At 35.9% G+C, this 24695-nt stretch overlaps 1 protein-coding gene across 3 annotated transcripts in view; it reads left to right on the top strand.

The window, feature by feature from the left end:
* The window catches only part of NAV3 (neuron navigator 3), an 835897-nt gene that overhangs the window by 745276 nt on the left and 65926 nt on the right, over positions 1-24695 (top strand). For all 3 annotated transcript variants that reach the window (XM_033431322.2, XM_049694975.1, XM_049694976.1), the window contains 8 exons: positions 280-412; positions 1069-1339; positions 2257-2965; positions 5000-5488; positions 9450-9491; positions 10892-11052; positions 16133-16321; positions 19103-19155. In XM_033431322.2, coding sequence (XP_033287213.1) covers positions 280-412; positions 1069-1339; positions 2257-2965; positions 5000-5488; positions 9450-9491; positions 10892-11052; positions 16133-16321; positions 19103-19155 — 2047 coding nt within the window. The remainder of the gene's footprint in view (positions 1-279; positions 413-1068; positions 1340-2256; positions 2966-4999; positions 5489-9449; positions 9492-10891; positions 11053-16132; positions 16322-19102; positions 19156-24695) is intronic.

Raw genomic sequence — 24695 nt, forward strand, 5'->3', positions numbered from 1 at the left:
AGTATTTGTAGCAGTATTTTCATTCATTCTATAAACATTCCCCTGGATCTGCTCTAGACACTGATTCTTAGCAAACCTCCGATAAGATTACTCTCAGGTTTGTGCTCAGTTCTTAGCAGTATGATTTTCCAAAAATGGAAAGTGCACATTTTTCATCATAAGATTAAAAAAATAAGAATTCTCTTCCCAACGCGTGACACACGTTAAATGAGAGTGTGGGTGACTTTTGCATCTTGCCTCATGTGCTTAGCTCATTACTGCTGCCTGTTTTGCCTTTAGCTGGGATGACAGCAGCTCGGTAAGCAGCGGCCTCAGTGACACCCTGGATAACATCAGCACTGATGACCTGAACACCACATCTTCCGTCAGCTCTTACTCCAACGCCACTGCCCCGTCCCGAAAGAACATGCAGGTGAGAATTGCCCTCTCTGTTTCCCCAGGGCTTCTGCCACATTTTCCCCCAAATTATGTTGCATTGCATTAAAACATAGCACAACCTCTTAATCTGAAGGAATTGCATAAACTGAAGCAGCTTATGTATATATATTTTTTCAGTTGATTACAGTCTAACCCAGAAAGCCTTATGTTGCCATATCTGTCTTTATAATAATATGTGTGTCTAGAACTCCAAAAATGATTTTAATAGTCTAATTTTGGATAGTTCCTGATTAATTTTATACTGGTCTCTGAGACACATTGCTGGATCTCTTGTGAATGGTGAATCGAGAATGAATATTAGGTAATTAAGTTTTATTTTGTCTTACTTTTCCTTTTTAGCTTTGACATAGAAAGTGCCTTCCTCTCTGGAGTGTTCAATTGGGGTTTTCTGCACACATTTCTTCTGACGTTCTCTAATATGTGCAATTGAGAATTGTAGGGCTAAAATTAAGGAAACTTAAATGAAGACAGAGATAAAAAAAAAATAGAGGAATCTTCAGAACTCTTTTGAAATACAAATCACTGCTTCTTTTTTTTTTTTAACCAGTTATCTGAAAGGACATTCCAGGGCCCAATTCACACTTGATAAACTTTTCTGCACAAAGTTTTTCTGTCCTATTTTCTTCATAGCTGAAGACAGATTCAGAGAAACGATCTGCAACCGATGAGCCCTGGGATAGTACCGAGGAGGTGAAAAAAACAGAGGAGGACTTTGATAGCCATGGGGATGGAGGTGGCAAGTGGAAGGGCATTTCCTCCGGACTTCCTGAAGACCCTGAGAAGGCAGGGCAGAAAGCCTCCCTGTCTGTTTCACAGACAGGCTCCTGGAGAAGAGGCATGTCAGCCCAGGGAGGAGCACCACCTAGGCAAAAAGCTGGAACCAGTGCACTCAAGACCCCTGGTAGGCTTGTCATCTGGCAGCTGTTATGCCAAATTGTTTTATTGTTTCCATTCGATCTTTCTGTCTTTCATAGTAGCTTTTCTTAATTAAATGAGATTTTCCTTCATGCTAAATTTCTAAATTTCACATGCTTTGTCACGTGCATCCACATGACTGTAACATTCCAGGCATCCTCTAGAGGGCATCCTCATAATTTGGTGAGTGTCTATTTTGCCACAGTCATTTCTGATCATGTGGAAATAAAATAAGCCTACTTATTAATAAACATAAGATTGCCTTCATTCTGACTTTCTTATGAAAGTTTGGGATATTTATGTTAACTCTGCCCCTACGTTTCACTTCCAACTCTAAGAGAAAGAGCAGTCACGCTAATCTACTTGGAAGGCTGGGGATTTGAAACATCATTTCTGAATTAGACTTGATGCAAAAAGGGAGTGAAAGAATTGTGCAAATTGTACTATCCTTTTTTTTAAAAAAGACTCTCTCCCTATTTTAAGAATGGTTCCTCATTTTAAATAGTGCCACCTGAAGTACTGATGTAACAGGGTACTCCAAATACAATCATCTCAGAGATATTCAAATGAATTCCTTTCTGAGCACTTAGTTTGATGAGATTAAGTGCTATCTTTATAAAAGAAGGGAGTTGCAAGATATAAGGCAATAATAAATAGCAGAAATAGGTGTTTTCATTTTATCTCCTTGATCTCTCGTCACTTTTCTCTAACAGCCATATTTTTATAGCTTTGTAGTTAATCCTCTGAATGTATTAAGAGGACATGCCTATTTAAATCTAAAACAGTGAATATTTAGGAATTGAGGTAATATAAAGATGTATTCACATTTTACACTTTGTTTAAAGAAATATTGTGAAATCAAAATGCGCAGACACATAAATTTGTGTGTTTTTCACTCATTAGGGAAAACTGATGATGCCAAAGCTTCTGAGAAAGGGAAAACTCCCCTGAAAGGATCGACTCTACAGAGGTCTCCTTCAGATGCAGGAAAAAGCAGTGGAGATGAGGGGAAAAAGCCCCCCTCGGGCATTGGAAGATCAACGGCCACTGGCTCTTTTGGATTTAAGAAGCCAAGTGGAGTGGGGTCATCTGCCATGATGACAAGCAGTGGAGCCACCATAACAAGTGGCTCAGCAACACTGGGTAAAATCCCCAAATCTGCTGCCATTGGTGGGAAGTCAAATGCCGGGAGAAAAACCAGTTTGGACGGTTCACAGAATCAGGATGATGTTGTGCTGCATGTCAGCTCGAAGACCTCCCTGCAATACCGCAGTTTGCCCCGCCCATCCAAATCCAGCACCAGTGGCATTCCCGGCCGAGGTGGCCACAGATCCAGCACCAGCAGTATAGATTCCAATGTCAGCAGTAAGTCAGCTGGGGCCACTACCTCGAAACTGAGAGAGCCCACGAAGATCGCCTCAGGGCGCTCGAGTCCCGTCACTGTCAACCAGACAGACAAGGAAAAGGAAAAAGTAGCAGTCTCAGATTCGGAGAGTGTTTCTTTGTCTGGTTCCCCCAAATCCAGCCCCACGTCTGCTAGTGCCTGTGGGACACAAGGGCTCAGGCAGCCAGGGTCCAAGTATCCTGACATTGCCTCACCTACATTTCGAAGGTAAGAAAGCATAAAATGATGCTGAGAAAATATAAAATGCTATATCTTAGGATATATGTGTGTCCTATATCCTATTGTAGAAAAGATGTATATCCTAAACATATATGTCCTAAGTATATATATTCTATGACACATATATCTTAGAATGTTTTATTCAGTTTCTGAGTAAAATGCATTTTATGAAGCTGATGATATAAATAGCTAGTGAAAGAAATATTGCTCATTTTGAGAAATGCTTCAACTTTGTAGTTTCACTATCATTGTCATATTAGCAACACAAATAGCATTTATGAGAGACTTAAAAGCAGATGGCAATACCTAGGGGGAGTGATAAAACAGGAGCTTGCAAAATTTCCATAGATTTTCATGTTTCCACAGTTAAAAATAAAATAGAACGTTAATAGGTCTTTCTGACTATTGGTATTCATTTCTAGTGTATATTATCTTGCTGGCTCTTAATGAGCTGGTGATCATGAGTGTGGATGAAGTTGTGTTCCTTGTACAGTACTGGATCACAATGGACAGATGTATATAGTACCATATCTTGACATATGAATGAAAATCAAGGTATGATATGATTGACAGAATTTGAAAAACTTTGGATGTTTGATACAGGACTATAACCAAGAAATGGGCTAGGTTTTCTAACTCTTCATCAGCTTTCTTTGATATGACTCTGATAAGCAGCAGGACTTGGTTTCTGCACCGGGACTGTCTTTGGTATTGAATATGCAGAGTTCTCCTTCGAGATATCACTGTTTTAAATACTGATGTGTTTTAAGTGGCAGGAAAATACATACAGTGAAAGACTTGGGACAAATAGTCAGACCTCTCTGGGTCTGTTTCCTCATCTATGAAATGATAGAGTATGATTTGTCTTTCATGACATGTTAAGTATTTTTAATGTTTTTATTATACTGACTAACCCAAGAACCTTGATATCTGGGAGATATCAAGGGTCTTGAACCATTTACTTTTATATTTCAGGCAATCTCAGATACATGGCTGTTTGCAAAACCTAGAGGTTTTATATCTCTCAGTAGCAATATTAGTCCTGAAGAGCTGGTTTTTTGAAATGTTGCCTCACGTTGCAAAGAATAGTCGCTAGTAGTGGGAGTAAATATCTATGTTGCTTAAGTAGAAGCCAGTGGTGCCCTCCAGTGGCCTTTACCTATGAAACAATTTCTCATATTCGTCACAAAATGTTTCACTATAGGAAATATGGATTCCACTGCAACTTAATTAGTCATCGTTATGCCATTACTTCATGTCACTTTATTTCCATATTTACATAAATTCGATTATATCATCTGCTTCATTTACAAAACTAAAATGTTTTCTGAACTAAACTCCAGCGTCTAACTTAGCACCAACTGTGTTTCAAATCACTATTACAGATATGTATTTGAATAGCACTGGCAACTGACATAAAACCCTTTGGTCTTTCTTGGGGAAAATACAGACAAACCCACATGTTGCTGTCAGTGTCCAATATCGTTTCTAACCAAATGCTCTCTGAAAGTCAATCAGGCCACCAGCTATACAACATAACCTCTAAACCTTGCCTTAAGCATTCCTTTTAGATTTTGAATAAACTTTAAAATGAAAAGAAAAAAAGAAAAGAAAAATAATTTACATGTTATATACCGAATGCGTAGAAGTTGTTTCATTATAATGGTTCTGTAAATAGGTAGCAGCAAGTACGTGCAAACTATTTAAGTTTTGCAAAAGATTCTCATGATCGCTTAATTGTGAAAACCAGGGACTTTCATGTTTGATTTACAGTTCCTTTTGTTTGGCCCATGTCCCCCCACCACTGGGGTGGCAGCCCAGGACCGACTTACCCTTTTGGCGATATGAGAGATTTTTGGCACTAGAAGTTCAAGCTTATCAAGTTCATTAACATAGAGACAGGAAGTGCTCGGTAGCTCGGTCCACCAAAGCACACTTGGCTCTATGTACTGTAACCCTAAATATTAAATGTGGATATTAGTTTCTCGGAACAACTGAAGTTGTTATTTGTTTTTCTTTTAGGTTGTTTGGTGCCAAGGCAGGTGGCAAATCTGCCTCTGCACCTAATACTGAGGGTGTGAAATCCTCCTCTGTAATGCCCAGTCCTAGTACCACATTAGCGCGGCAAGGCAGTCTGGAATCACCGTCGTCTGGTACGGGCAGCATGGGCAGTGCTGGTGGGCTAAGTGGCAGCAGCAGCCCTCTCTTCAATAAACCCTCAGACTTAACTACAGATGTTATAAGCTTAAGTCACTCGTTGGCTTCCAGCCCAGCATCGGTTCACTCTTTCACATCAGGTGGTCTCGTGTGGGCTGCCAATCTCAGCAGTTCCTCTGCTGGCAGCAAGGACACTCCAAGTTACCAGTCCATGACTAGCCTCCATACGAGCTCTGAGTCCATTGACCTCCCCCTCAGCCACCACGGCTCCCTGTCTGGACTGACCACAGGCACTCACGAGGTGCAGAGCCTGCTCATGAGAACGGGTAGTGTGAGATCTACTCTCTCAGAAAGGTGAGCTCTCCTGGAGGCGTCGATGAAGTCCTCACCCCCTCCTCCCTGCACTGTACCTACCTCTCCCCACACCCCGCTCAATTCCCTTGATTTCAGTGGGAGTGCCACTTTGCAGAGGGACATCAGATTGATGAGACTGGCTGGGCCTTTTCTTTGGTCTCATTGCCAAGTTTGTAGAAGGAAAAAACCATTAAGGATCCATAAAAAAATGAATAATTAGTTTCTTAATATGAATGCATACATATATATCCAATAGGCAATTTAAATAAAATTCATAGCATGTATTTATGTATTGAATGATGTTTTCTCAAGACATGTCAGTGATTTGGCTTGAGCTCCAGGACAGCACAGCTCCTTAGGATAATTTAAGCATTTTTAAAGACCAAATTTAAATGGATTCTACAATTATGCTCAGAGTAAAATGTTCAATTGGCTTTATCAGTATTTCCATGGGAAAATAGCAAATGGATCACTGGGAATCCTAGTTGAAGTGGAAGAAAGATCAGTTGTCAGATATGAATTCTTAGAGAAAATTACAACACTGGTGACATTTTTAGTAGGCCCTTTAAAAATAAACCACATTACAAGGTGTTTCTCATTGATTTAATGAATTACTGTTTTCTGCTAAACTTAAAATGAATAACTTAATGAAGCATGCCTTACCTAATATACTTACCAGAAAGCATCTCTGTTGACCAAAATGGCTCTAGATTCTCTTCCCTAAAAAATCCTTTCTCAGATATTTTGGTACTGACTGTTTCCCTCAGACACATGTCTTAAAACTGCCCCTTTTTTCCTGATGAACTTAATGCTATTTGTTTCTTGGCACACCTAAAGCTTTTAGAAATGGTCTTGGCTGTATATCTTTTTTTTTTTTTTTTTTTGCCGTACGCGGGCCTCTCACTGTTGTGGCCTCTCCCGTTGTGGAGCACAGGCTCCGGACGCGCAGGCTCAGCGGCCATGGCTCACGGGCCCAGCCGCTCCGCGGCATGTGGGATCTTCCCGGACCGGGGCACGAACCCGTGTGCCCTGCATAGGCAGGCAGACTCAACCACTGCGCCACCAGGGAAGCCCTGTATATCTTAACTGAGTTATTTGTGAAAGCACCACTGGTCACTGAAAATGCCTGATACCTTTCCCAAACTTTTGTTCAGTCTATTATTGATGCTGACATATCACCTCAAAATAAGCACACGGCAAATAGGTTATTGTTTGTTAACCAGAATCAACCTCCAAGATACTGATTAGTTTTTAATCATGAATATGACTGCAACAAGTTGACCGTTTAACCATCAACCTACTTCTTTGGCATTGATGATACATTAAAAATACAGAAAAGTGGTCAAGTAATTATCTGTAACCAAGTAACCCTCAAATAAAACCAGATGTTAAGATTGATGAGTTTTATGCAACATAAATGCAATGTTAATATTTTACTTTGATCTATATTTTAGCAGAAGTCTCTCTCTCTCTCTCTCTCTCTCTCTCTCTCTATATATATATATATAGTCTCACTATAGAAATACACTGGCAAATATACAGTTACATATTCTCTTTAAGCAAATCTTTTCTTTTTTTTCAGTCTTTGAAATAGACCAGTTTTACAGATGGATGTATTATAAATAGCCAGATAAATAATTTTTCTAAAATAAATTTTAAATAAATTAATTTTGAATAAATGAATGTTCTACCCTTGATTCTTAGTAAAATATATTGATGAATATTAAACTGTGAAAAGCAAATTATCTTCATAGGTATATTATATAATATAAACATTTAATTAGTTTCTTCCAATAGATTACTAGATTGAAATAATTTTTGATATAAGAAATTGTGCCTTTTCTTTCTTGCGAACAAATTTGCAAGTGATAGCAATTTATTCTAATCCTTGAAAGTACACCCAAGAACTTTATGATCCCTTGAAGAGAAAATTAGATCCTATCAGAGATCCTGGCTTAATCATAATTAAGTCCGCAGAATGTTGGGAACATCAGGGAAACCAAAGAGCCATGCCTAAGAGAAAATGTGCCAAAGTGTAATATTTAAGACAAAGTAATTAGAAAGACGTAATAGAGATGTATGTAAGTTCATGACTTACCTGTTTATCTACGATTTCAGAAGACTTTATTGATACTCATTATCCTAGTACTGTTAAGTAGTTTTTCATTCAGATTTTAGTCTAAATTTCTCCTCATTAAAATATCACAAACAAACAAACAAATTCTTTAACAGTTTCTCCTCTAACTGCTCTAGATCATTGGTGGCCTTTGGTTATAACTATTAATAGTTCACATTTGTTTTGTTCATTTTGTTTTTTGTGACCAAACCAAACCTTAAAAATAATTTAAAATTGTAGCCAAATTTAAAATTTTCTGGCTTGTTTTTAACTATCAGACCTGGCTCCCCTGCCTTTATAACCGTGCACTGAAACAGTGCCTGTCTTCTTCAGACTGTTGGTTAAAATTCCTCCTTCACTTGTGCAGGCGTAAGAGTTTTCGACTTTTCAGAGTTTGAGAAAACTGTCTATATTATAAAATCATTAATATCCAGATTCAAACAGATATTTCTGCTTAAAGTTTTAACTTATATTGGTAAACTTAAATTTATTTCTGATTTTTCTTTCATTAAATTCTCTGCATCATACAAACACGTAATGTTTATACAACTAATAACATGGGCAAAACAATGCCTATTTTCAATGTACTCTGAAATGTTAAAATTGAATAAATCTGCACACATGAAAGAGATAATCTTTAAAATGGCTCATGACTGTATTAATGTTTCAGCATTGTGTAGTTTATATTTAGAGGTCTCTTATATTTGTTCAGTATGATTCCTTTTTGTTTGTTGGTTTATCTACACTATTAAAAACACATCTATAGTCACGATGTATGCTAGAACTGGCCTCTACATAATATAGTAATTACCCTATGTGGACATTCCCAAAACATAAGGTAAAAGTTGTATGATGCTTTTGGATGCTTTCTATTGCAGTGCTAAATAATGGAGTACACATAGAAGAAAACATTTTAGCTTTGATTTTGAGTGATTAAATTTCAAGTCAATGTGTTTGCATTCATGTTGTATCATCCCCATTACACATATCATGTGTATTTAATTTTGATCACTTGAGGTTCTAATGGAAGAGATGTATCATTCTGCAAATTCAAATTAATTTTATTATTTGCTTAGCCACATCAAAGATTATAACAGAAATTCCTAGACTTATCCCACCTAGTTGTTGACACCCTCTTCCTTTATTTTTAGGAAGGCCACTTCTCATTTTCTCCAGACACATTCTTTCTTCCCCTTCTAAGACCAAATGGGAATTTTTAAAAATAGAAACTGAAAACTTATAGCCTTTTAAACATCTAATTTATAATTTCTAAAAGGTGGCGTCATTTAATTTCCTTAAAATATTTAAATGATGCCAGAAACATTACATTTCAAGCAGATATTATGTATTATTTTTCTTCTCTGATGTGTAAGTGGGATTACATCTGCCTTTATTTTTATTAAAGATCGTTTAAATACAAAAAATAAGTATTAAAAGGTGTTTTATATCTTCTCTGTCCATTGGAAGTTGTCACTTTAACTTAGGCAGAGAAGATCTTTCTTATTTCCTCCTCTATGATTCTCCTGCATGTGAAATCATAGCAGAAGTCTAGTTATTTGCATGGAGAAGGAAAAACTACCACAGGACTAGGTAAATAGAATCTAGAGAAGAATTATGTTAACATATAATCTATCTTCTCATAGTCCTGTCACTAAATTATCATCGAAGGTGTCACAACAATGGACATCTGGTCTCCTTTGGTTGGCTTTTCCAATGAGTTAAGCATTAAATATGTGTTACAAAAAGACTTATTTTGTGTAATTCAAACAGAACCATTTATGTTGGATGTGTAATTTCGAAGTTTTGTTTACATTATGTCCTTAGGGGTTTTCTTTGTTTTAACAGCATGCAGCTTGACAGAAATACACTACCCAAAAAGGGACTAAGGTATATATTTCTCTCAGCACAATTGCTGCCTTTCTCTGTTGTTACGTAAACTTTTTGTACTGTCTCCTTACCTCTTTCTTTTTTTGTTTGCGAAGAAGCACCTGACATTGAGGATGAAATCACTTTTAATCCTGATGTTTTCTCTGGCCTGAGGAGTTGGTCAGATGGCCCCTCAGGTAGAGATTTTGTTAGAGGCCAAAACTCAGTAAATTAAATCTAATGTAAAAGCCATTATTTGGGGGGCAGCAACTTTTAGTTGAATTCAGAACTCACTTCTGAAAATTAAAACAAAATTTTAATTTTCCTAACATTTGCATCTTGGAGGCATATGCTTGCAAAACCTCGCCCCATATAGTCTACAGATGTGGCCAGTGAATGTTGAAAAGTTGAAGGATGCTCTAATTTGAATCAAAGAAAACATATTTTCATTGTCAGATGACAAATACTGTAATTAAAGTATAATTTTTAAAGAATCCTTTTGGTAAAAACTCAGAAGAACTTTATTTTCTATTTTTCAGGAGTGCTGGTATCTATCAGATCAATATAGACATGAATTAGTCTAGTATTACATCATAATATCAAAATAATCATTCAGTTCCTCATAAAAAATAAAATGAAAATTTAATGCATGGCCATCCTTTACTGTACACTTTTATCTGATGAGAAGATATGGAAGGAACTATGAATAGAGATGTAACACTATATGAACATAAGTCAACTGGTCTTTGGTACTAAGAATTGACTTACTCTGGTAAAAGTGAATTCTGGCCAAATAGGTCTTTCTCTGTTATCCTCCTCCTCTCCACTTTCTTAGCAAGAGCAAACAGCTTGTAATTATTCCATTCTAAGATTTCATTCCAGAAATTTATTTTCCAATAAAGGAAGCCCATTTCTCTCTCCATTTTTTAAAAATAGATCCAGACATGGTGTCAAGTGGCATTTTAACCAAAAAAGGGTTTTTCCTTTTTTTTTTTTAAATAATCTGTCAATTTGTGTTCTATTTCCTATGTCTTCCTGTGAGCATCACTGCAATTCCCTTGGCTTCTGGCCTACTACTGTCCACCATATTTAGTCTGTTTTTCACCCTCTTCATATCCTTCTAAACACTGTGCTTTTGAGCCCTTCTCAGTTAACCTGGCTGTCTGCTCACTGCTTATGATTTTCAACTACATATCTCACAGAAGCATAATTTTCTTTTCAAAATCCTTTATTTTTTTCCCTGTGAGATTCAAACAGATGGTGTCAAATCATCTGGAAGAGCTAAGCAATTATAATTAGATTCAATCTGTTTGAGAATGTTGCTCAGTCTGACTAGTAAGCTCCTCTCAATTGTTTTCTCGTCTCAATATTGCCTTGCCCTTGCAGATGTGCTGAAGTGTCTTAGCTGTGCTGTTTTGCAGATATACTCCGTCATCTCGGCAGGCCAACCAAGAAGAGGGCAAAGAGTGGTTACGCTCCCATTCTACTGGAGGGCTGCAGGACACTGGCAATCAGTCGCCCCTGGTCTCCCCTTCTGCCATGTCATCTTCTGCAACGGGAAAATACCACTTTTCCAACTTGGGTAAAATATTCTAAAACATCAGTTTCATCTTGTTCCTTTCACCACATACTCTCCCAGGAGCCCTGGCATCTCTCCATAAGAATGGTTCATTTAAAGAGGAGTTAAAGACACCTTCACAGTACCTTTTATTTGTATGCTTACTGTCCACAAAATAATTTCCAAACATTATGCAGTTTATTGCTCATGACAACAAGTTAACATAGGTAATACTGTTGTTATTTTATAGTCTAAGATCCAGAGGCAAAAAGAGATTATTTGACTTAAAAAAAAAAAAAAAGGCTCACCCCTTGTAAGAGGCAGAGGCAGTAATTGATGCCAGAACACCTGACTTTAAGTCTAGGGGTTTTCTCAGAGTCCTCTTAAAAACCAGTAAAACACCTCCTTATTTTCTGTTTAATTTTTTTTAATCCTTATAAGAAAATGAATTATCTTTTTGTAGAAAATAGAAATAATTAGGAAGAAGAAAAATATGTGATTCCATGACTCCACGATCACTTCTTTGATCATTTTAAAGTTAAAACTCTCCTTAAAATGCATATGAGAATTCCTATTAAGATAATACCCTGTGAACATTTTTGGATAAATGCACTGAAAAGAAATGACTATTTGAGCCATTGGATTACTTTGTGTTTAGCATAATTTGTATGAAATATAAAATCATTTGTGTAAATGTCATAGAAAACACAGGGAAAGTGACGAAATAAAGTCTAAACATGACAGTTATCATTTAATAGATCCAATGCTTTTAAAAATAGATTTCTTTTCTATAAAGTCACATATAAAATAGTGTCATTTTTTTTCTCTTTTCACTTGAGAAGTTTTTTTGTAACGATAGACCAACAGATTGTCCAAATTCTTTAATAATTTGGGCTTTTCAACTTTCCGCCCTATAGGGATAGTCAAAGCTATTTCTCTTCTATTGTAACTATTCCTGCTATACAGAATAGAGCTTTTGGCAATGAAAAACACAATTATTTTGGTCATGGTTCCACATGCACTAATGAATGTCTATCAAACACCAAGTTTTTGTAGCTAAACCTGCACAATGATGAGACTTCTTTGCCTCATAATGGCAAAGAATGGTATAACTTTTACTTTGAGTTGTAGTTGTAAAACACAGCAGGAAGCTTAAAACTTTGACTTCAAAAAATGAAATAAAAATGTTTTTATAGAGTCATAGGTATATGAAACAAAATCTAATTTTATACAACATTGGAATCAAACCCATGTCACCTAGTTTGCTAAGTTTGCTGGGTATCTCATGTCTCCTGTCAGTCTTTTCATTACTTGACATTAATTTGAGTATTTGAATCCCCACTCCATTGTTTTCCCATTGTTGTTATTCTGACTCTATCTAGTCCATCTTTCTTTGAGAAGAAAAAAAACTCACTACTTACTATGTCTGATCTTAGCAAGTCATTTAGCCTCAACTTTCTCATCTGTTGAATGGGTTCATAATACCTAGGTTATATTGTGAGGCATGACTAATGTGTGCAAAGGCACAGGAGATTATCAGACTTGGTGGACTCTGCTACATCATCATGTTTATTGGAAAGAGATGTCTTACACTGTCAGAGACAATTGCAGTAGATTTCAAATTGATCTTACTGCCTCTACTCAAATCTCTCAACATTTTCACCCAGTGGGACTTATGAAGAAAGATCTTCCCATACATGTCAACACACTCTCATGTGCCTAGCCATGTTTTATAAGCATATGTGGATTCAAATCAGGCTTCTGAGATCTCTATGTTGTGTTTTTTTACAAGAGAAAATGATGACTAATTTTAAAATCATGAAAATTACTTTTAGAGAATTTGGGTTGTATTTCCAGATCACTGGAACTTATAATTATTAGGCAAGAAAGTAGGTACTATTAAAATGCAGTCATAAATAAGAGTTACTTTATTATTAAATTTTAAAAATATATCAAATATAGCTCTTTAATTTGAATATGGATAGCATTGTCCTACATTTTACTTTGGTCATCACTTGTTTTCAATTTGATCATTATTTCTTCTGAATGATCAGTAAGATAAGTGATTATTACTAACATTCAAGAGTTGCAGTATCCATGTTTTTTTTATCCTTACCCATTAAAAATATGTTAATACATAAAATTTTTAGAAATATTACTGTAAAAATCACATATATATAACAAACATTTAAAATTTAAGATCACTACTATTATGTCATTATTAGTAGACTACTGTGAGCTACTGCCAAAGTAAACTCTGATTTGTATATAGTTTCTGGCATGATAGCTATGTTAGAAACCATTCCTACCCAAGAAAGCATAACAGAATATATTTATATAAAAATAAATTATTGGGTGCAGTTTCATTTACTATTGGTCACAGCCCTTGTGAGGCATCCCATAACCTAGTGAGACTCATAGTCATAGTCCCACGAGTGATGATAATTGCTCAGATTCATTTTTCACCTTGCCTCAAGGGTTACCATGTAGAAGCATTATTATCAACCTGTCACTTGCAAATTCTGTATATTTGATGGACCCTTCTGCATACAGAGTGATGTTTAAACACCTTTGTATAGGAAGTTTCTTTGCTTTACTCCCAAAGGTCCCTCTACCTCGAATGTCCTTCTACTCCCCTCTCCGTATTCACCCTTCAAGCCATTCAGAATTAAGCCCTTTCTTCTATACTTATGGAAGAATAGAATCTCAGAGTTGGAAGAGACCTATATCTGGTTCAATCGTGCATCTATTATGTAAATTCTAACGACAGCTCTAGCTTCTCCTCTAAACCCACCAATGACAGAAACTACCTAAATCTAGATCTATCACACTTTTGAAGTTCTTTAAATGATCAAATAAACATTTCTTGAATCTCCACCTAGTTCCCAGTTATATTCCCAAATTCCACAAGATAAATTAAAATTAAGTTACATATGACAACTCTTATTAAAACAACATCATAAACTCACTAACTGATGTGTCTAGATGTGGCAGCAAAGTCAGGGGGCAACTTGGAGGTATTTAAAAACCCACTCCATATTTCTGTCAGTTCCTATTCTCCTCAAATCATTACAAATACACATATAATTTAATAAAAACAGTGGCTTTGGTATGATATATAGCTTAAGACAAAGTCAGTAGTCCTCTTTTCCCTAATACATAGTCACACCTATATCTGTCCTATTAGAAATGTTTACATGTCTTCTCCTGGCTTTGAATGGGTCTTAGAGGCCATTTATTCTGCCATTTTTATTTTTTAATTCATGAAGAAACTGAAGGGTAGAAATGGAGGTATTTGCCTAAAGCAAATGGAAAACAAAGCCACCACTAGAAGCCCTGTACTAATTTGTGTCCCATTACAAAAATTCTCTGTCTGTCATACTTTTGTCTTCTATTGCATAACTTTTCTCAGTCTGTTCTATGTTATTAATTTCTCTACCTTTCAGTCACCTCCCCTAGAGGTCACTCTTGAAGCCAGGGATCTTGCCATATTTATCTTTCTATTCAACCACAATAACAAAAAAGCAAACCCGTCATAGATTTTAACTTAATTGAACATTCTTAAATAAAATGAATATATTTCCAATGGAGAAGCTATCAGAAGTGCTAATAAATACAAACTATTCCTTTTAAAATCTACCCTAATCCTCATTACTATTTCACTTTGAATGAGCTAAGTGTTATGTTTTAAAATTATAGAAGGATACTTACTTGGATATCTCTGCAACCATTCTGTAAGAATTATGCAAAGCCAAACAATGAATGAAATGTCTTTCTAACCTCTATATACATATATTAAAATGATGTACTTCTTTGCGTTGAATACTTCATTTATTTAGCAAAAAGTCAATTCATACTGTGGACCTAGAAGAGTCTGATTTACCCCAATCCAGATACCTTAAACATAAACATTCAAGTCTAGAACGTCCTTTGGAGTATCTTTTGGCTGTCCTCAGCAATCAGATTGATTGTCACTGCTGACTGAAGGAATGTGCCTGAAAGATCTCTCTCTCTTACTCTCTCGCTCTCTCTTCTTTTCTTCTTTCTTTCCTTCTTTCCATTCTTTCTTCCCTCCTTCCAATGGATTGGGGACTTTGCAAATCCCCCGTTTCTTTCTTTCTTTATTATGTGTCACATATGCACACATAGGTACAGTTCTTAGGCTTTTTATTTCTTTTCTTGGTCTTTTTTTACTGTAATTCATAGCTAGCTGTATCAGAGTTGTTCTGTGTATTGATTCATTAATACCTGTAAAATATCCAGCATAGTGCCTGGCAAATAGGAGATAATCTCCTTAAGTTATCTCATAGTATGTACTCCTCCTATTTTAGTTTGTTCTGAGATCCAGTAATTACATTAAGAAATGTAGTCTCTGTGTCACAGAAAAAAATAGCATATTCAGTCAACCACATCTTTCTTTAAATTGATGATTATCAGTTGGCCTAAAAAGTTGAGTGTCATTAGAACTATTTGGCAATAAGCACTAGGTAATAAATTCATATTCCAAATTACAGACTTAAGGTACTGCTTTCGAAAAACAAGTTTATGACTTTTGCCAGTCTCACCGTGACATTCTCATCTTAGGCACAGTAGAAAGTAGCTTTATGTGATAAACCTCACGATGAGCTATGGATACCACATACCTTAGATTATATTTCATTTTTATTTGCCTCTATTATAACCTAACTTTGATAATAATGATGGTACTGATCATGAACTGACAAAAATTTAGAACTCAAAATGACTGAAAGTCTTTGGTTGGAAGCTTCAAACGTTTCTTCCTGGGAAATTTAAATTTCTTGTATTTTATATTCTTTTCTATTTTTGCTTTCCCCATTAAAGTGATCTATTTTTCTCTAAAAAGAAATGTGCAGCTTCTAGGAACACAATCTTTTCTTCATAATGGGCAGCAGGAAACACCATGTTATTTCTAGCAAAAAAACAGTAGAGGTGACTCGATGGTTTTGTTTAATACTGCTTTAAAAATTGACATACTGCTTGCCATGAAAGTGCTAGAAAAAAAGAGGACTCCACTGTAACTGCTATTGAAAATTTCAGAGGCAGACATCCCAGAATAATAGGCTGTGTGTGCTTTGTTTTTCAGTGAGTCCGACAAATCTGTCTCAATTTAACCTTCCTGGGCCCAGCATGATGCGCTCCAACAGCATCCCAGCCCAAGACTCATCCTTCGATCTCTACGACGACTCCCAGCTTTGTGGGAGTGCCACATCTCTGGAGGAGAGGCCACGGGCCATCAGCCATTCAGGCTCATTCAGGGACAGCATGGAAGAAGGTAGGCATCGGGGGAAATAAAGATGAAGTTACTTTAGTTAACTCAGACATGAAAACTATCACATCACTCACATGACAAAGATTCCCTCAACAAAGTAAATAAGTATAACTCTCACTTGGGAGCCCTGAAGCTTGAAGAAATTTTAGTCTGCATTAGCTTCTGTTTCTTTCTGTATTTGGAAACATGCCAGAAATTGTTTCGATTAATACTTGGCTATAGAGCAGTTCAGAGTAAGTCTGGTGTTCTCATACAGAAATCTGTGTAATTTTAGAGACTATTTACCCTGGTGTGCCAAATATCCAAGTGACTGTTTTGTTTGACACCTCAGTTTAAAAACCATAAAAGATACATAAACCAGAAAAAATTCTCTTATGAAACAACCACATGCTGCCGACTTTTATTCTCAGAAACTCCCTCTGGTGTTAGTTTTTATTATCATATTATTTTAGAATTCATATTGTGCCTGCTTTTTGCTTTATAAGTTACATTTCCTTATGCATTACATTAAGATTCTCACCTGACCTAATAAATGTCTTTGTAGTTGTAAAGTTCTACATGAATACTTTATAACAAAAACTCTTTGAAAAACTCAGGAGGCTTAATTGATTTTCAAATGTATGTAATTTTCTAAACTGTATAACCTCAAATGTCAAACTTGATGATAACATTTGAGAGATTTTCTTCTTTGATTTAATGAATGATTTTTAAGTACCCACACAGGAAAATTGTGGCACACATATTATAAAGCATATCAGCTAAGGATAAAATAAAGGTAAACACAGAAGTTCAAATAGATTAGAATAAAATCAGACGTGTAATCAGCCCTACTCTCCTAGTCCTTAGTAAGTCTGTATAAAAAAGGGACTCTAGACCTTGAAGCATACCAAGGGTTTAAACCTCTGGTCATCCATTTATCTGTGGTATGAACATGAGCTAGTTTTGTAACTTTATTAGTCCTGATTTCTGTATGTGTAATTTCTAAGGATGAAAACAGAGTCAAGAATAGTTCTGTTCCCTTCTCTTTCCCCTTCCTACCTTCCTATTTAAAGTATCTTCTGACTGTAATTGAGGTAGCTGTGAAAATTGACTCCTGGTCTTCAGGTCACCGCTGTACATTTATTTAATACGTTGGTACTAAATCAGTTGACCGTAGTTGCCACTGCCTTTTGGGATATTAACCAAACCACTGAATTCACCATGACAGGTAGTGAATTCTACCCTGAGGGTCTGCTGATTGCTTCAAGTGTAGACAAAATGTAATTAATCTGAAATATAAAGTCATCACCTTTCTGAAATGGTTCTATCACTCTCTTCACAGACAGGCCTCTTATATACTGGAAAAATGATTTGCTAAGCATACTGATGGCTTTCTAGGGTGCCTCATTGACAGAGCAAATGCTCTTTATATGCTGGGAAATTCTGGCCTTCCATGTATGAGAATTAAATAATCTGAACTGTTGAAAGCCAGCCCCAGTGGGCGAGATGGCTTTTTGATGTCTATACATTGAATACTGAATTATTATAATTCTTAAATTATGCTCTAAAATCAAGGACTTGTTGGACAGGAATTGTAAGGGACTTTATTGATTCCCTGCCCGGTGCTCACGGTGAAAGATGAGGAAACTGAGCCATAAACTTTAAGGTTATAGACCTAAGCAGCAGAAAAAGGCTAAAAATGGGATCTCCTGATTCATCGTCCACCTTCCTACTGGTGCACCATGCTAACAGTCTAAGTTCACACCAGTGTTATTAGAAGTTGAAAGAACGTGCTTTTGTTTAAAGATGACTAGCATTTTTCACACCTCACAGAGTGAGATCCTACACAGTTTTCCCGGTCCTCTCCAGACCAGGTTGTGAGCACCCCCAGGTGCTTTTGTAGTACCCAGAACATTGCTCTTAATAGTATTTATATGACCCTGTTGTGATTATCTTTTTAGTTACATATCTTTCTACTTCTTTTTGGGCTCCTAGGATTGTGGCATTCAATTTTACAGTCCCAGCGTGTAGCAAGGGCCTGTCACATTGTGTGCATTTGACTAATGAATAAGCAGAAATAACCTTATATTATCCCACAATGAAAAGAAGAAGAACTTTTGTACAAATATAATTAAGCACAATTTTATCCACCTTTTGGGCTTAATATTGTACATTGAACTTGCAGAAATATAAATCATTCTGTTAACTGTTTAAGATTGGTATTTTGATGCACCTACCTAAAAGACAGTATGCAATTTCCATCCTTAATTTCAATGAGACACCACCTTGAAATAAGAAGTACTTTCTGTTACTAAAATTATGAAGGAAACCATACTTCTCCATTAGAATGGGTATAGTCAGCTCATCACAGATAATGTTGGAAGAGCTTGCTTCCCTGAAAGTTTATGGAGAAAAAAATTGAAAATGGATCTTTGTTGTATAAAAATGAAATTAAATAAAATACATAAAGTTTTTTTAAAGTTTAAACTTTCGTGGCAACTTTAGGTGTCCATGGTTTTCGGATTATTTGTTACGTGGGAGTTTACTCTAGTTTTCAATACGTGCAAAGCATGCTAGAAGGGCTTGCACTTGTCAGTTCTTCTCTGTAATGTGGTGGAGGAGGTACTTTAGGGACCTTTCCATGGCTCAACATTTTCGATCTCTAAAAAATGACAGCAGACTTGTTCACAGATTCTTATGTTATTTTTATTTCCTTAATCACCGATTCTTCACTTTTCAGTAAAGTTCTGGTGGTTCTGAGCAGACTTCATTACTTCACCTCTTGTTCTTTTTTGCTTTCTTCAGTTCATGGCTCTTCATTATCACTGGTCTCCAGCACTTCTTCTCTTTACTCTACGGTAAGTGTTAAGAAAACGCTTTTGACTTTGCCAAGCACACAAATGGTTAAATAGGTTGGCATTTACACAGAAGCCGCGCAATTAAATAAGGGTGTACTCTAAGCTCCTGCATACTGATAAGGTGGTGGGTGCTCTCCCAGCCCTTCTATGGCTCATTTGTATGTGCTTCCACTTGACTTTTATGTACTCATTGTAATCAACGAGTGGATAGAAAACTGAATCTCATAAAACCCGATGGGCTATGACTCGGAATCCCGGAAACCATGTATGGTGATCCACCATAATCTTATAATACTGACCACTTTTCCTTGTTCAGTTCCCTGAGCCATGACTGGTAATTGTTCTATGGTATCTTCTCCATTTTCTTTCATAAGTTCATTTTTTGAGAAGATCACACCAAAGGGTAAAAGCGTAAAAGGCTTGGTGACTTTTTAAACTGTATCTTCTGAAAGAGTGTGATTTTAAAAACTTCATTTCTTAAGAGAGAAATGCCAGTGTATCAGCGTATTTTCCCAATGTGTGAAATTATATTTTGTTTTTGCCAAGATGAGTTTTCTGTCCACTTATTAAAATTTCATCATTTTCAAAAAGTCTACAGGCAGTTACGTTTTACGAAAAGTTTCCTTCATCCTAGGTTAGAGTGGGGTATATTTTAGTTTATGAATCTCACTGAGTCTTGAGCACTGTGAATAATCCCTAATCCTGTATCGAAAGGTTCATGAAAAGGTCAAAACCTCAGCTGTCACTGAATAATTAAGCATTAAGGGCAATACTAATTTTTTCATTCGTTTTCATTAAGTTCAAATGTTATGGCCCTCTTTTTATATTTATTGCTTTAAAGTGTTACTCAAGATCAGACTCTCATTGGCAGAGGCAATATTTTTCTTATCATTTCTCCTTTTAATGATTAACATTGCCAGTCGATTCTATGAATAACGAAATCACTGTTAGCATTTAGATAAATCTGCTGTTTTAGGCAAACGGATAAAGAAGTGAGAAATGTAAAAATGTATCGGAAAAAACACAAAGAAATCTGTCATGTTCCTCCCATTGGGCCAATGCCACTGCTTGACGGGAGATATATTCTGACTTAAACCCTTGCAATTGAAGTCTCTATATAACATTAAAAGATGCAGCATCATTATAGTCATATTTTAAATATATAAAAAGCAATATTTGGATAAGACACTACCTTGGATAAGACACTACCTTCAGACACTACCTTCTCAGAAGCCTGAGGAAAACTCAAGAAGAAAAAGAGCATGGGTTGAGGAAAAACAGATGGCTACTTAGTATACAAGAGTCTAACAGACCCTTCTGTGATAATAAAATTATTCTATACCTGTACTAGATTATACAGTAACCACTAGTCACATGTGGCTATTGAGTATTTGAATTGTGTGTGGTATGACAAAGGAAGTGCATCTTTTATTTTAAGTAATTTGAATTTATATAGACACGTGCCTTGTGGCTGCTATACTAGATATTACAGGTTTACAGGGAACAAAGGAGGTACATTTAAAAGATTATAGATTTATAGGAGCAGATGTCAAAATAATAAGGATAAATTAGAAAGTATAAATGAGAAGTATTAAGAGTACAATATGAAATAGGCACAGAGATGAAAATAAAGAAACTATACACACATATTTATGTGATGAAATAGACCCTCATGTTAAGTGTGAAAAGAATGGATTAGGTGATCAAATCACATGAGAAGGTGATATTATTAGGAAATTAAGAAATTTAAATAGTTCTATTGGAAATGATGGAAATTATATAATTGAACTGACAGCCTGTAGTAAGACAATTAAAATAAATGCATATGTGGAGGAGTAATAAGGAGAAAAATCGCAGGTGATAGAGGAGTCATTTCTGTCTCCAGTCCCCCATTATCATGCACTGATAGTTAATTGGCAATGAAAAGATATCTGTGAAAGTGCTTTTCAAACTATGAAGTGAAAAGTCAATTTATCATTTTTCTTCATGCCTCCTTAAGGACTCAGGATAAAGGATCAGTTGATTTACATTTTTGCCTGACTCTATCAGGAGTTATTGTGTGACATCAGGCAAGTTGCTAAATTTCTTTGGACTGTACCTGCAGCGTAAAGTTGGCAAACAGCAGCCAGATCGAGCCCATCTGTCCCAAGGGATTTCTGCAATAGTTAGAGAAGATAAGGTTCATTACATACCATAAATTACAGCAAATTATAAACTGCATGGGAGCACCATTTATATCATAGTCTTTGTGATTTGCACCTTTTGAAGTTATGCCATGTGCAAGTAACACAGTTGGGCATGATATCCCTTCATAAAATAATTAGGGAACTTGCCGGCGGTCCAGTGGTTAGGACTCCGCACTCCCACCGCCAGAGGCCTGGGTTCGATCCCTGGTTGGGGAACTAAAATCCCACAAGCCACGTGGTGTGGAAAAAAAAAAAAATTAAAGTGTTTAGGGGAAAAAGATTATTTTTTTTAAAGGACAATTAGACACTATTTGCTATTATGAGGCAATATACTGCTCTTCCTAACCATGAATATAAACAGTCTTTAACACCATCATTTATGCAACTTATAGAATTATATGTTTTGATTAAAAATATTAAACTAGGGCTTCCCTGGTGGCGCAGTGGTTGGGAGTCCGCCTGCCGATGCAGGGGACACGGGTTCGTGCCCCAGTCTGGGAAGATCCCACATGCCGCGGAGCGGCTGGGCCCGTGAGCCATGGCCGCTGGGCCTGCACGTCTGGAGCCTGTGCTCTGCAACGGGAGAGGCCACAACAGTGAGAGGCTTGCGTACCGCAAAAAAAAAAAAAAAAAATTAAACTAACAAAGATGACTTGTAAAGAACATTTACCTGTCAAATTACAATATAATAAATCCAATTGAAAGGATTGTTTCTTCACATATAACTCTTGAAGTCTCTACCAATTATAATTTGGTAAAATTTTCCAAAGTACCTTGTTATAAAGCTGAGTAAATCATCTTACAGAATTTTTGAGCAGAAAGATCCAGGGAGATTACACACTGGTTGGAAATCACAGAGCCAATCTGACCTGCCAAGCTGTTACCTTTGGCAAACTTTGAGTTTGTGTGTTTGTTTTTAAATCTAAGCCAACACTGAAAAAATATGGAGTTTTACCTAAAAATTCAAATTTCTCAGTTCCTTTTGAAAGTAATCGTAATATCTAGCAACACGGAAATGAAATTCCTCCAGGTTTACAGCATCGCCCCTTTTCGATGTTGGCATGTGAATTCAGGCAAGACCCAGCCTCCACCAATTCTCTTCCTGACACTGAAGCTGAGTTTGCACTGTTAGTTATTATTGTGCTGCTGCGTTTATTGCAGGAAAGAAATACTCCTCAGTATCCATATCTGTATGAAAAGTGGGGAAAACAGCTAACCTAGGAAGGCTGTGTGATTTTGTTTTAATACCCAGGGCTCTTTTTATTCTTTGTATGTCTAGTCCTATTAAACATTTAAAATTTTGATCCTTGCAATAGATGTTTTCTGAGTGGCTGTATATTAAAAATTGTATTGAACCCGTTTTGTACTTGGAATCTAATTTGTATTGATTTAATAAGAGTGAGCGAGGGCTATGTTAGTTTACTGTGGAGCCCTTCAGCATATTTCCTAACACATAGCTAATACTAAAGTAAACATTTTTTGATTAGTAAATTTGAAAGGATGAATGAATGGCCAAGTAATGGCTTACAGAACAAAGAATCATCTAATATATTTTTATTTAGGCAAGGTGTTTTATATTGTTTACCACCCTTGAGGACATTGGGCCAGCTTCAAAACCATCATTTAAAAATGGCAAGTAATCATATTCCATCATAATGTCATCAATCCATGCCTAACCCACTGAAAGAAATATTAATATTCTGGCTCATTGCTTCAACTTTATGGCAACACCTACCCAGTATTGCTAACCACAGGATATGAAAGAAGGCAAAGATTAAAGAAAAAGTTAGTTCTGAAAAGTCAGCAAAGAGAAAGTCATTCTGTACAGTATATATAGAATTAATATGTGATGGTTATGCATGTAACTAGTGTAACTTATTCAGGGCTTTTTTAATGAAAAAATGTGATGACTGTCTTTCTTGACTATTTTTTTTTAAATAGCATACAATGCTCTTTTCAATATGCAAGTTACTTACTGAGTATCAGTTCTGTATAATCCTAGCAAGCCTAGAAGCAGGATTTGGACAGAATAAACTGGCAGTAAATATGCAAAATACCAGGGAAACCAAATAGTCAAAGTTAATCATACCGTATGTCTTAAGGCAAACAACCTCCAGCTTTTGATCCATGAAATTTTTATCTTAAAATTCCTTCATTCTGTCTGATTCAAAAAGCAAACTTTATATGAAACATTGAAATTATTATAACTTAAAAATATTGAATCTTCACTTTAAAAAGTTGAGATATAAAACATTAAAGCTTTATGTCAGAATTTGTTTTTAAAACAGTTTTCTTATAAAGGCTGTTAGGATTCTACTAGTTAACCACTCTTCATTTAACCACTATATTAATAACTGTACATATTTTTTAAGAATAAAGAAAATGTAAGATAGAAAAAAATCCAGTTTAAAAGAGATGCTTATGCATAAAAAATATCCTGAGGGTTATTTTACTTTGTTTTAGCTTATGTTTTCTGGAGGAAAAGAAGAGATAAAAAATGATTTAGGTACTTCTGTGTCAATTAATCAGGAAGTGTCTCAAAAGGAGAGATAGGAGATTGTTTTTCAGCTTTGGATCTGCTCAAGGCAATGAACAGACTTGTAATGTTCAGCAATATTATGCATTCTCCAGCTTTTTCCAGAATGAGGGAGCTTCCCAAATACAATGGCGCACATAATTCATTTTCTGGCATTTTGCAGCCCAACGTGAAGAAGAAAAACAGAGCTAGGAGTTTTCTACAGCTGAGGCCAAAACACCCCTCAAGGTCCTACAGCAGTGCTCATTTCCATTATCTGTGGAGCCGATGTTTGTCAGCCACTTTTATCACTGCCTTACCACTGGGGGTTTTAATGTTTTGCTGACTTGGAGCCCAATAAACTTATTTAATGATCATTAAGAAAAGCAAATAAAATAGAAACTAATCAGCAGATTTTCTGTGGTTGTCAGTATAGGTCAATATTTTTCCTCTAGTCTTATTTGGCATTCTTTATTATCTATATATCACAGAATAAAACTCCGACTCCTAGGTCTTGGCTAAAAATCTCTGTAATTTCATAGAGTATAAATTTCCTAAAATCTGTATGAAAAAAACATCTACTCTATTATTTTTTTCTGCACTCATATTTTTTAAAGTTTAATTTTATACCTTTTTGTTGTTTATGGTCTGGATCTTAGGGTAACACCATTTTTTAATTCTATCCTTTGCTTTCAAGACGTAGTACATATCCATAAATCAAATAACTGATATTTTTTAAATACCATTAGGTTTATATATAACGAAATATTCATTTGCAGTCCTACAGGTTCCTGTTTTTACTGTTTTAATTTAATAATATATATTTTACCATGTTCTTA

This window comes from Orcinus orca, chromosome 11, assembly GCF_937001465.1.
Source record: "Orcinus orca chromosome 11, mOrcOrc1.1, whole genome shotgun sequence".
NCBI lineage: Eukaryota > Metazoa > Chordata > Mammalia > Artiodactyla > Delphinidae > Orcinus > Orcinus orca.